Below are 13,028 nucleotides of genomic sequence, written 5' to 3'. Positions count from 1 at the left end.
ATACAGTATACATTTTTGGCTTCCTAAAATTTTTTAGTTTTCTGTACATACTTAGACATGTTTAATTTTCCATGGCATGCCACAGATCTCCAAAAATTCCCATTTAATTATAAATGGCCAGAGCTGAATAATCAAAAACAAGAATTGTGAAACCTGCTAATGTTGATAATATGTAATATTTTCACAACTTCAGTATAGTTCTATTTTTAGTCATTTAAAAGAAGCTTCATTAGATCCTGAATGAATTTCATTCTCTAATGTCTGCCATTCAAAGCCCTACCATGCCTTCTTTTTTAACTTATTTCCTTATTACTTTCCTATGCATATTCTCTGCTTCAGAGATATTGGCAAACTCCCTATCTCCCAAATCACTTTCTTATTTTTGTTTTTACCACATACTCTCAATGCTTTTCCTTTATGATTTGGAACAAGTCATTTATTCACTGGATAGCTATAAAATAAAGGGATTTGACAACCTGCTCTCTAAGGTCCTTTTCAGCTCCACATCTACAATCCTAAAAACCCCACATCTTTCTCCCTACCCATCCTTTAAGCTTTAGCTCAAATCCTCTTTCTTCCCTAGAGCTTTCCTACCAAACCAAGCCTTATGTATTCTTTCTCATCTGAATTGTTCTAGCTATTTTTGTCTGTATATTTGAATTGAACTTGTGTCTTTATTTCCTCCACTGCCTTAGCATGGTGCCTTGCACATAAGTTCTCATCATATATTTGAAGAGTTCCCTGAGGGAGAAATTATATAGCAAATAAAGCAGTCAACTAAGGATTGAGCCTGTTCACTGCTAGAAGGAATGAGAAGTGATTAAAAATAGAGAATATGAAGATAAAAAGAAAAGAAGATAACATCAAAATAGCATAATGTTTAATATAGTCTATTTTAGGGAACGCAAATTCATCTTATGGATATCACTGCGATTGATGGCATTTAGGTGCATGTTTGGAAATGTGACTCATTTTATTCAGTGGAAACCATACATAAGAGGTGCCTAGTTTTGTATGTTATAATGATGTGCTTCTCTGAAAATAATCCACAAACTGAAAAGTAGAAGTATAGTGGAGAATCCTGTGCCTAAGGATCAAGGAAAGGAGAAACACAAATACCTAGATAGAAGTATGATATAGATAGCTAAATCAGGAGAATGACAAATGAGAACTAAGAAACAGACCACAAACCTGGCCCGTCAATGAAGAACACTTCAACTAGCTGGATATTTCCTGGAATTCTATTTCTTCCTGATATAGCAGCTTGCCTCTTTTTGTGATAAATTTATTCTCTAAAACTTATAATGGAAGAAGTATGGGGAACTGGTTTTGACTTAATGAGGAAGCACTGGTTTCTGGATCAGAAAGTAATGAAATTGGAAAGAAGTTTTAAAAATGGGAATTCTGAATATTATCTGACATTAATATTAATAGCAGCCAGCACGTATATGAGAGAGAGGGGTGGGTGGGAAACGTTCTAAGCTTTGTAGCTGCTATTTTTCGTATGTTCTCTTTTTAAATTCCCATTATAAGCTTGTGTGATAGGTACCATTGTTGTCCTCATTTTACAAATTAGGAAACTTGTGTTAAAGAGGTTAAATTACTTTCCCGGAAATATTTGAGGCAGAATTTCAATTCAGATCTTCTTGACTTCATGTTTAGCCCTATGTCCCAGTTGCCTTAACTTTGAAGAGGTTGTAATAGGGACTTGAATTGTGATCACATTAGTATAGAACATAGTCTCATATGGAAATACTCCAGCAATGGAAGACAGTACATTTTCTGTAACTTCCAGTTTTAGAACTTCCTAGAGAGAACTAAGAGGGTAAGTGATTTGTCATGGGTCACATAACTTAGTGTTAGCAGCACACAACCAGGACTTTAAGGCCAAACCCCTTTGTTTTCTATGCCATTTCTACCTTTAGGAAGAGTCGATTTCTAAGGGGAATAAAGAAAAAATAGGTGGAGTCCAGGAACCTATATAAAACCCCACAAGAGAAGTTGATCCAAGTTTGACAATTAGTGCTCAAGAATGAAATCCTAGCATGAAAATAAGTTAATTCAAATCAGGAAGAAAAAAGAAGGTATATAGAAAGATCATTGTTAATGGAAGAACTCTCTTTCTAAATTAAATTAAAAAAAAAAAAAGACTTGTATAAAAGTTTTTTGTTTTTTTCATAGACTTGTATAAAAGATTTCACCATAGCCAAGAAACTGAAAATGAATACTACTGCAAGGCAGCATGAACTTGTAAGAATACTGTCAGGAAAGCCATGGCTCAGAGGTAGTTGTTGGTTGCAATAAAAGACCAAAGAAGGGACAACTCTATTACTGGGAGTACATGGGATCTTGAGAAGTCAGAAAGTCACCTTTTCTTTTTTTTTTTCTTTCTGTTTTCCTGTAAAGAAGGGGAGCAGAGAGAGGCACAGCCCCCAGAAAGAATAGATGGGAATGAGTAACATTGGGTTTGGGGGGTTTTCTTGAATACAATTTCAGAGTTAATAAGAAGACCATCTAGGTGTCTTCTGTGATTTCAGGTCACTAGGTCCTGTTGAACACTGCTACATTCCAGGATTCTGAAAACTCATACATATAATTGTTTAGTGATCATTTCATCTACCACTAAAAAAAGTAGATACTACTACTAGACATACTAGAGGACAAATATCCCTTTTTTTTTTTTATAACCACAAAGGTTAAAAACTTAGGTTACCAAGTTAGAGGTCAATGATACAGATAGGGTTATGGGACTAATGAATTCAGTGTTATAGTGAACTCCCGGGTTAGAACAATTCCTCTACCAATATAGGTCTAAATCTGCCTTGCAACGTATGTAGTCTTAGAGACCTGAGTGAGAGGTGAAATGACCTCTCCAAAAACCATTACAGGTCTGTGATATTATTGAAAGAAATTTTTGGACATATATCAAACTGTCATTTTTATCATTGTAAACATACGTTCTGTAGATTACCTACATACATACCTTATATACTTGCATGTATTGGTGTTTTTCCAATTTAAGTAGATACAGTGGTGATTAATAAAAATTAACATTCCACTTAAGAGATTTTCTGAAGTTTAGGTTGAACTACTAAGCAACCACCCTAAGGAAATTAAAAATAAAAAGAAAAGTGTCATATGAAAATATATATAGGCAACATTTGACTATAACATTCCTCCATTGTAATAAATATAAAATATGAAGAATTCAGAGATTAATGAGAATATTTACATGAACTGATGCGGAAAAAAGTAAACAGTCAGGAAAACAAATTATACAATGACCACAACAATGTAAATAGAATGAAAAGGGAATCTGAATGTTCTGTACTTGTAACAATCAAGAACCTTAGAAAATAAGATTCCCTTTCTTTGAAAAAGTAGATATATGATTACAAGAGGCTAAATCAAATTTTTTCCTCAATATCAAACATGATGCTATTCATAGACTGATTGTTTTAACAATAAGTAGTTATTAAATATATGCTACATTAACGGTTTCAAAAAATATGTTTACCCAAATACTCCATTAGTATTGCTGTCTCTTATCTTAGATCTAGGTTTAAAATTCAGCTCTTCCATTCTCTTTTTATGTGATGTTTTGGTATATCAGTTGACTTTGTAATTTGTTTCCTTTCCTAGAAGGATTTTGTCTAGATGATCTCCAACATCTTACTAAAATTTTGTGATTCAGTTAACTGTAAGCACTTTTTACTTTTATCAAACATAAAGGTGATAGAAAAATATGTAGAACTTAAGTTTCTGGACCGAAGAACCTTTGACTATTTAGAGTTTTTATTTTGGCTAAGATGTCTTTTTTCTTTAATAATCTGAAACTTGCTTGTTTTCATAATTACTTACAGATATGATTCATATAATTTATAGTTTGTAGTTAATATACCCAAGAAGGGATTTTTGTTGATCTTGTCACATAGCTATATTTATCTCATTCCTAACAATCTCCTTACATAAAAAAAAAACACATTAAGCACATCAGTAAAAGAATAATTTATTCACAAAGGAATTTTAAGAAGAACAATGAAAATATTAAATCACAATTTGATTAATAATATGGCTCTAATAAATTCTCTGCTTCCCAGTTGGTAATATCTCACTTTTTTTTTCAAACTACTTATAGAGATATGATTTTGTTAGTAGTTTTATTTAGTCTTGTTAATTTTGTAGATAGTGATTGACCTTTTTTTTAAGTGGGAAATATTAGAAAGGAATTAATTATAATTCTTTTCTCTAAAACATGTTATACTAATAAGATTTCCACTCAAAAATTATTTTCGAGGTTCTTATTTTCCTATTCTTTTTCTATTGTCAGAAACTAACCCGGAACATGACAATTAGTGACAACTATTATAGTGTTTTTTCATATTATTTATTGAACTCTATAAGCTATGTGTGCAATTATGCTAGTACTTAGAGGTGGGGGTTTTGTTTTCTAATGGATAAGTTCCTTAACATCACATTTCTCTCACATTGGTTACTCTGTGAAAATTAAAGAATTAAATAATTTATTGCTTTTGGCTGCATCAAAATAGTTTTAGGTAAATAATTTTCTTCACATAGAAACAAAATGCCATAATTTCTGAAAACTTGTTCTGAAAGATATTTTTTACAAAAGTTCTCATTTTTGTGTTTTTTTTGTTTCCTTGACAGTCTGTGGTGGATGACTGGATTGAATCATATAAACAGGACAGGGACATAGCACTTCTGGATTTAATCAACTTCTTTATCCAGTGTTCGGGATGTCGAGGTACAAATCTTATTCAAAAAGTGTTATTAAATGATTCTAAACTATTGATCCAAATGTACATTTTATTAAATTTTGCTTTGGTATGTGGAAAACAGAATGCTAATCATCTCCATTTTTTTTAAACATTATTTTATTTGGTCATTTCCAAACATTATTCACTGGAAACAAAGATCATTTTCTTTTCCTCCCCCCCTCCCCCATCATCTCCATTTTTTAAAGAAATTATTTTCATGTGATGTATAAGTCATGAGTTTTGCTATAACATCTTTTATGACAAAGAAAATTATTTTTTAAAATTATATATAGTTTTTTAATATATGCTTATATTAAACTTTAGTTATATTTCATAGAATTAAAAAATTTGAAAAAATATTAAATGAAATTGATTTAAATATAATTTTTAGTTGGTAAGTAAACATCAAATTCTGCATGTATTATTTTTATCTGTATTTTAATTTTATATATTTATCATTCTGGACTACTTTTGAATATTCAGTTTTGAGTATTTAGATACTTATCAATAATACTAGGAATGATTGGGCTCTGTTGTATTAATTAAAACTATCAACTGATTTCTTATCCTAAGTGGAAATTTGCCCATTTAGGGTAATAATTGCAACTTTTAAAACCATTCTTTGAATCTCTAGTAGTATTCCAGGAAGATCCTGCCTCTGATACCAAGAATTTACTATGTCCCAGAAATTCTAGCTTTCATCTTCTCCATTATAGAGAAGGAATTGTTTCTTAGCCTCTCTATAGTCAGTAATTGTCTAAAAAACCATTTTATTATTCTTGACAAATATACCTTTACCTTGTGTAATGTCAGGGTCTATTTCCAACTGACCTTTTCTTAGCTTCTCTTTTTCTATGCCATCACTACCATGATTCCATTCACATCTATTTCCTACCTTTTAAGTTTTGTTCCCCATTATACAATCATTGTACATTTCCAGGTTTGCTCTGGGATTTATTTTCATTTAAATTTTTAACCCACACTGTCCTTTATTCATTACCTTAGTATTATTATTAACCATAGAATTTGTCAATTAATACTGGAACAAATAGAATCCTTGGTAATTACACTTTGCCTATCTTATTTTGCCTAGCTTCTTAAGCACAAAAAATGTCTCTTCACATATATTTCAAATGCTATACTTAATGCAATACTTTTCTAATTCTTTTGTGGTGCCTCCAATGTATGGAGGTTTGCCTTGTTAAATAAGCTATTCTAAATAGGCTAGAGAGTAAACTCTAGAAGGTTTTGCTAAACCACGGCTCTATTAATGAATTGTATTTTCTTAAAGGACTAGCCTCATTAATCTATAAGGGGGGGAAAGGGCATCACCAACTTAGCTATTTCTATATTTTGAAGAATCTATGCTCTCATAGATTTGGATATTCTTTCCATTTATACAAACTGCAGCCTTCTATACCTTTGTATCTTGTCAGTGTCTCTTTTCTGAATCTTCCACAAGGTGCTTCCCAACATAATAGAGTCAATGAAACACATATATCACCCAAGCTATGTGACTGGCTCACCTTTTTGTTTTCTTTTCTTTTTTTTCCCTCCTATGTGATACTTCAATGCTAATTATTCACTAATTTCAGAATTGGTACGTGACCTTAGTAGCTGTCTTCTCCAGTCTATACTTGAAAAAGAGCTCCCAATACCATACCAACAAATATTCATTCAGACTCTGCTTAAAATCTTCTTTCAAGGGAGAAATTTCTACCTCCCAAGTCAGGTCATTCTAATTTTGGACAACATTAAATTGTTAAAGAGTTTTTCTTCATATCAAGCTTAAATTTTCTTTCCTACAGTTCTGAACTTGGGCCAAAGAGAACAAGCCTTATCTGTCTTCCATGACATCCTTTCATAGACTTAAAAGCAGTTATTGTGTCTTGTCTGAGCCATGTCTTTTTCTAAAGGTACCACTATCTCTTCCAGATTTCTTATGTCTTTGACTTAGGTTCTTTTTCCATTCTGGTTAAACTTCTGTGCATGATCTCTAGTTGATTAATTTTCTTTCTAAAGGATGTATCCAAACCTGAAAACAATACTGCAGATACTTCTTCTCTGAAGAATAAAATAGAACTATAATCTCCTTCCTGGAAGAATGCCTAGCACCTAATGTAACATACTAATACCAAAATTATATTTTTCACTGCCTTTTGGATGACACTGACTTCTAATTCTTCTAATGTCTTCAGAGATATACTCGTGAAATGAAGTTTTACCATACAACAACTCTGGTAAAATACTCATGTTAAAAAACTAAGTCTTTGTTTCACGAAGAAGCTTGAGATCACTAAAAATGACAAATTTTTAGCAATGCTATTAAGTCCTCTCTGTCCAAATCTGGGTCCAATTCATTTTCAGTCTGCAATGTCTAAGAAATATTTACTTAAAAAATGGCTCCGTCACTTTTGTGCCCAATTATACTTAATTCTCTCTCTCTCTCTCTCTCTCTCTCTCTCTCTCTCTCTCTCTCTCTCTCTCTCTCTCTCTCTCTCTCTATCTCTCTCTCTCTCTCTCTCTCTCTCTCTCTCTCATATATATATATATATATATATATATATATATGTAGCATTCTTTATCCATTGTTGTTGTATATATGTGTATTAATACTTAACGGTTTCTGTTAATGATTTTGAACCTCATTTAGTGGACTTTGCAAATGCCTTGTTGCAATGTCAAATGAAAATTGGAACATATGAAGCAATTCACCATCTCTAGGGAATGCCTTCTTCCAAATGGGACATCCTTGATGACAGAGGAAAACACTTAGTGAATATATGTCTTCCTTTTTCAAATGGTCTTTGAACAAATTATCTCTTGATTTTTTTTTCAAAAAATTTCATATGAAATTTTAATTTCCAAATCAAGAACAAATATAATTATCTAATATTATTTCTCATAGTTATAAATTCCAGACATATGTATGCTAAATGTAATAAAAATATTTATCTTTTAAATCATCCAATCTCTAGAAGTAGAGCACTAGAGTAGATGTATTAGAAAAGTGGGAAATATCCTAATCTAGAATGATCAATAAGTGAAATTCCATAAATTTAAATAACAATCTCATTTATGCAAAGTGAAAAAATAAATATGGCCAAGAAACTATGCCAAAAGAAATATTTACAATGACAAATAGGACTTTGATAAAATCAAGTCAACAAGCATTTATTAAACATCTACCATGGACATCTTTCATTGATTTTTAATGGGAAGAGGGAGGGGATTTTAACAATAACAATGCCCAAAATAGGACCATTGTAACATTTTTTAAAAATTCATAGAAGAGGACTAGTTAGGTAGCATAGTAGATAGACTACCAGACTTGAAGTCCACAGGACTTGGGTTCAAATATGGCCTCTGAAACTTCTTAGCTGTGTAACCCTGGGCATGTTATTTAACTCTGATTGTCTAACCCTTGCCTCTTCTATCTTAGAACTAATACTAAGACAGGAGGTAAAGAGTTTAAAAAATGCATATAAGAGAACAAAAGGAAGTTGCATAGTTAACTTGGACAAGTAGCCAGTTTTAAAAGTTACTTGTACAATATATTTTAACTTTTTTTTAAGCTAGCAGTATGATTTGTAATAGTTAAAATGGTTGGTTGTCATAAACTGTAAGAGTTAAAATAGTTGAAGCCATAAACTGTAGTGATTAAAATAGTGGATGATATAAATTATAGTAGATATAAGAGTAGATGAGTAAATTTGTGGCCGCAGAAAATATGGGTTCACTACAGTGTTTTGTTTTTAAATCGAATATAAGTTGGTCACCAGGGAAACATTCCCAATTATGAAATATGCCCAAGTCAACTGGGTTTTATAGAGAATTTAATTAATAATACAATGAGGAATTAAAGAAAGAGAGAGAGAGAGAGAATAAGAAAGGAATAAGTATGAAGGGCCTTAAGCCAGTATGGCCTAGACCTGAGTCTTAAGAGAGAGATCAGTTAGTCTTTAATCACTCACCACAAGATCTGTCCAAGCAAGAATATAGACACCAGTTCAGCCAGCCATCCTTCTCCAGAGAGGGATTCTTCTGACTGTCTCAAGAGACTGCCTTCAAGAGCCTGTTTCCAGAGCTTTCTCCCAACAGCCTCCTTAGAGACTGTTTTTAAGAGAATGTCCTTTTTAGGAGACTGTCATCTCCTTATATAGGGAATTTTCTCCCATGTCACCTCCCCTAAGTTCTCCCATCTACCAATCACAGTAGACTTTTTTTTTAAAGGACAGACCATTATTAGTTCACAGCTAAGAAGTGGTAAATTTTTGAGTAATTCACACTAGGAAAACTCTGAGTAAGTTTCTCACCTCTTTGTTCCTTGTGAATTCACAAGTTGCTTGACCTTTATAGGTACTTAGCACCCTTTTGTATTAGTCCTAAAATAGGCGTGGCTTAAAGAACTTTTTGTCTTACTACAAGTATGGGTTTAAGTACTTTTCATTGTTCAGCAAAGAGTTTACAACTTTATCTTCCCCTAAGGCATGCTTAAGTATGGTGAAGTAGAGTTCTCACATTCCTGATCTAAGTAGAGTTCTCACTGCCCAAATGGGGAATGGTCTTAACCAAATCTTATGAAGTAGGGTCTGAGAATTTTAAGGTTCACAATCCTAACCTCACAGATTTCACATAGAATCTTCATGTAATGTTCTTTTATGTAAGGAAATGCACTCCCTAAAAACAGTATGTGAGACTGAGGTCCTAGTCCTGGTGTTAATAGTAGAGAGCACCTTTCTTATCTTCTAGCTCTGCCTCCCTAATTGTGATAATTTGTTTCTTATGCTGAATGCAGTACTTTTTGTACTATATAGGTATTGGCACTTGTTACTTAACAAATGCCTAATGCACAATCCTATTTTTTGTTTATTGTGGATTACTTTTATAATGCTCTAAAATTTCACAAAAGTTTTCCATGTTCAGTCATTACAATCATTACTTTTAAAGAACTTACAATTTAGTAGACTTGATAACATTTTTATGCATAAATATAGGAGACATTAATTCTGCTTTGTTTTCTAAATCTTAAACTTCATGTGGAGAGAGAAAAATTTCATATCTTTTCTTGCCTTTATCTTTTATCTTTGAGAAAGGTCTTCTTTTTAATTGCTTATCTATAAAATATAGCCTATATATAGAGAGAGAGAGAGGGTATTTATCCAAATTCCCCTTTCACCAATGAGTAATGTCTCCAGAGCTTGACTACATCTTTATATGATTCATGATCCTCACCACCCTACCCCAACCCCACTCCCACTCTTTCCTCCCTACTCCCAAAACTGACAAGCAGTTGCACCAGGTTATATATGTATCATTGTTCAAAACCTATTTCCATGTTATTCATATCTATAGTAGAGCAATCCTTTAACATCATAACCCCAATCATATTTTCATCTTTCTGTGATCAATCACATATTTTTCTAATGCATTAAATTTCAACAGTTCTTTCTTTTGATGTGGACAGCATTCTTCTAAGTTCCTCTGTATTGTCCTGGATCATTCATTGCATTGCTGCTAGTAGAAAAGTCTATTACATTTGATTGTGCCATGATGTATCCATCTTTGTGTACGATGTTCTCTGGGTTCTGCTCCTTTCACTTTACATCAATTCTTGGAGGTCATTCCAGTTTGCATGAAATTCCTTCAATTCATTATTCCTTTCAGCACCAACATTTACCACAACTTATTGAGCCATTCCACAGTTGATAGACACCCCCCTCATTTTCCAATTTTTTTCACTACAAACAGCAGGACCATAAATATATTTATACAATTCTTTTATCTTATTATCTCTTTGGGATACAAACCCAGTAGTGGCTGGGTCAAAGAGTAAACATTCTTTTAAAGCCCTTTGCACATAATTCCAAATTGCTCTCCAGAATGATTGGACCAATTCACAACTCCACCAACAGTTTATTGGTGTCCAAATTTTGCCACATCCCCTTGAGGAGTAATTTTCTAACACAGTCAGCTTAAGCCCATCCTTGTGTACTTCCCATAGAATATCACTGGAACATCATTTAGTTAGCCAGTTATGGCGGTTTCATAAAAGGGTATTTGCTGAGATGATGCAGTAATGTCAGTCCGTAAAAAGTATCCTCCTAAAATCTGACATCCTCTTTAGAAAAACATAGAGAGTCCATGAAAATATTGAGTGAGCCTTAGACAGCCCATATAATGATGACCTGGGAATAGAAAAAAGAAGTTCATGATTGGAATCTTTTTTTCCCTTTTAACAAAAGAAGTTTTGGTAGTAAAGGGACATTATAAAGAAAATAAAATGTCAGTTGGAAAAGATGGTAATTGAAACATGAATCAAGTTATTACTAATTTTGAAAGCCACTTCAAAATTAAGTAAGCCAATTGAAGCTTTCAGGAACTAATTGTTGAGAAGATTTGAATATGAGTCCCATGGAACATTTCTTCTGGAGAGGACTGGATTAGTTTAAAATATTGGTTCTTGAATTTTGAGAGTTTTTCTAAAACATTAATATATGCAGGATTGGCACAGGTGTGGGAGTATTTTTATATATTTATACATATACATAAACATTGATTCTCATATATATGTATATTCCTCAAACATTAAATAATAAAGATAATTTAATAAAAAGCAAAACTGTTTAAACATAATTCACCTTTTTATTTTCCTGTTATTTATTGTGCTTATGGATCTTTGGAACTGACAGGTACAAATTATTTTGGTTTTGTTTAATATGAGTTTAAAAAAATCTGTGAATTGCAATCCTTTCTTTTGTTAAAAGCATTTTTCCACAGAACTATACACAGCAAATTTTCTGTTCTTTGATGCTCCGTGGTAGGTAGGTAGGTAATGCTTAGGTTTTCAGGGCCTAGGCTTTCAGTAGTTATATAAACTGTGGTAGTTAATTTTTGTCTCAAAGGGCTTTTTAAGTACAAGATAGTTATGGGCTATATCTGCTGCCTGTTGTTTGAATTGAAGATATTCCTCATCACAAGGGTTACACCACTGTCAGATCTATTTTTTTGCTACAGTATTTTCTAAAGACCATCTCCTAATGTATCTCCATTAGGAGATCTCTATTAGTAGAAAGAGTAACCACAATGATGAAATCAAAAGTGTTTTAGGTGTTGAAATAAGCATGTGTTTTGTTTTGTTTTGTTTTGTTTTTTTCATGAAAACTGAATCAAAACACCAAAAGAACCCTGCCCTCTTACTTGTTTGTTTGTTTTTTGGTATAGGGAATGAACTTTACATAGATTATGTAATTTGAACCTCTTTCGTATATAATTGTAATTTATATACAGTCACCTTTTTATTGAGGCAGAAATTGAAATTGAGCAATTTTAAGTGACACAACCCCTAGGTGGCTTTATTGAGACCCATTCATTTCAAACCAAGCATGTAAAGTTTTATTGAAAGCCAGTTCTTGCATTTCATGTCATTATCAATATTCCTTAAAGTCATTGGGATGTTTTTCTTTTCTTTTTTTTTAAACCCTTACATTCCATCTGGGAGTCAATACTGGGATTGGTTCTAAAGCAGAAGAGTGGTAAGGACTAGGCAATGAGGATTAAGTGACTTTCCCAGGGTCATACTACTAGGAAGTGACTGAGGCCAGATTTGAACCCAGGACCTCCCATCTCTGGGTCTGACTTTCAAACCACTGAGCTACCCAGCTGCCCCCTGAATGTTTTTTCCTTAGTATAATAAGGTACATGTATACTGTTTCATGTTCATGAATATTAAATACAACTCTCATAAGGATAACATTTCTTGACTTTAGGTCTATTGTGATTACAAAATATCTGCATAATATGTTCTTTAGCTAATATTTTATATTAGCACCCTTTTCTAGAATTCTCATTTGTTTGTTTCCTTTTCCATGGACAACATTATTTGCCACTTAATTGTCTTGTTAGTCGAATATAAGTTGAGTATCTATGATATATAGTAAATCTTTACCACCTCTGAAAATTTATAGTCACATATCTCTTTAGTATAGTCCAAGAGTCCTCAAATTGTCCTCAAATTGTCCCTTATGCCATATCTGACCCAGTACCTCATAAGCCACAGAAAAACAGGATAGGGGCTGCATATGGCATGTTGACCATAGTTTGTCAATCCCTGGACTAGACTTTAAACTTAGGAGAACTTTTCACAATCACATACAACTAAATATACTGAATAATTCTTAAGTTTATATAATGTTCCTTTCCATGAAAGAAAAATATTTAATATTTTATTCATAATATAAAGTTAATAAA

The 13,028-nt window shown here is 32.5% G+C and overlaps 1 protein-coding gene across 6 annotated transcripts in view; it reads left to right on the top strand.

Moving 5' to 3' along the window:
- The window catches only part of STAG1 (STAG1 cohesin complex component), a 384,901-nt gene that overhangs the window by 214,468 nt on the left and 157,405 nt on the right, over nt 1–13,028 (top strand). For all 6 annotated transcript variants that reach the window (XM_056793658.1, XM_056793654.1, XM_056793655.1 and 3 more), the window contains one exon: nt 4,669–4,765. In XM_056793658.1, coding sequence (XP_056649636.1) covers nt 4,669–4,765 — 97 coding nt within the window. The remainder of the gene's footprint in view (nt 1–4,668; nt 4,766–13,028) is intronic.

Source organism: Monodelphis domestica, chromosome 4 (assembly GCF_027887165.1).
Source record: "Monodelphis domestica isolate mMonDom1 chromosome 4, mMonDom1.pri, whole genome shotgun sequence".
In the NCBI taxonomy this organism is placed as follows: domain Eukaryota; kingdom Metazoa; phylum Chordata; class Mammalia; order Didelphimorphia; family Didelphidae; genus Monodelphis; species Monodelphis domestica.
Note: the sequence above shows the minus strand (reverse complement) of the source record. Positions and strands in the feature narration are given on the sequence as shown.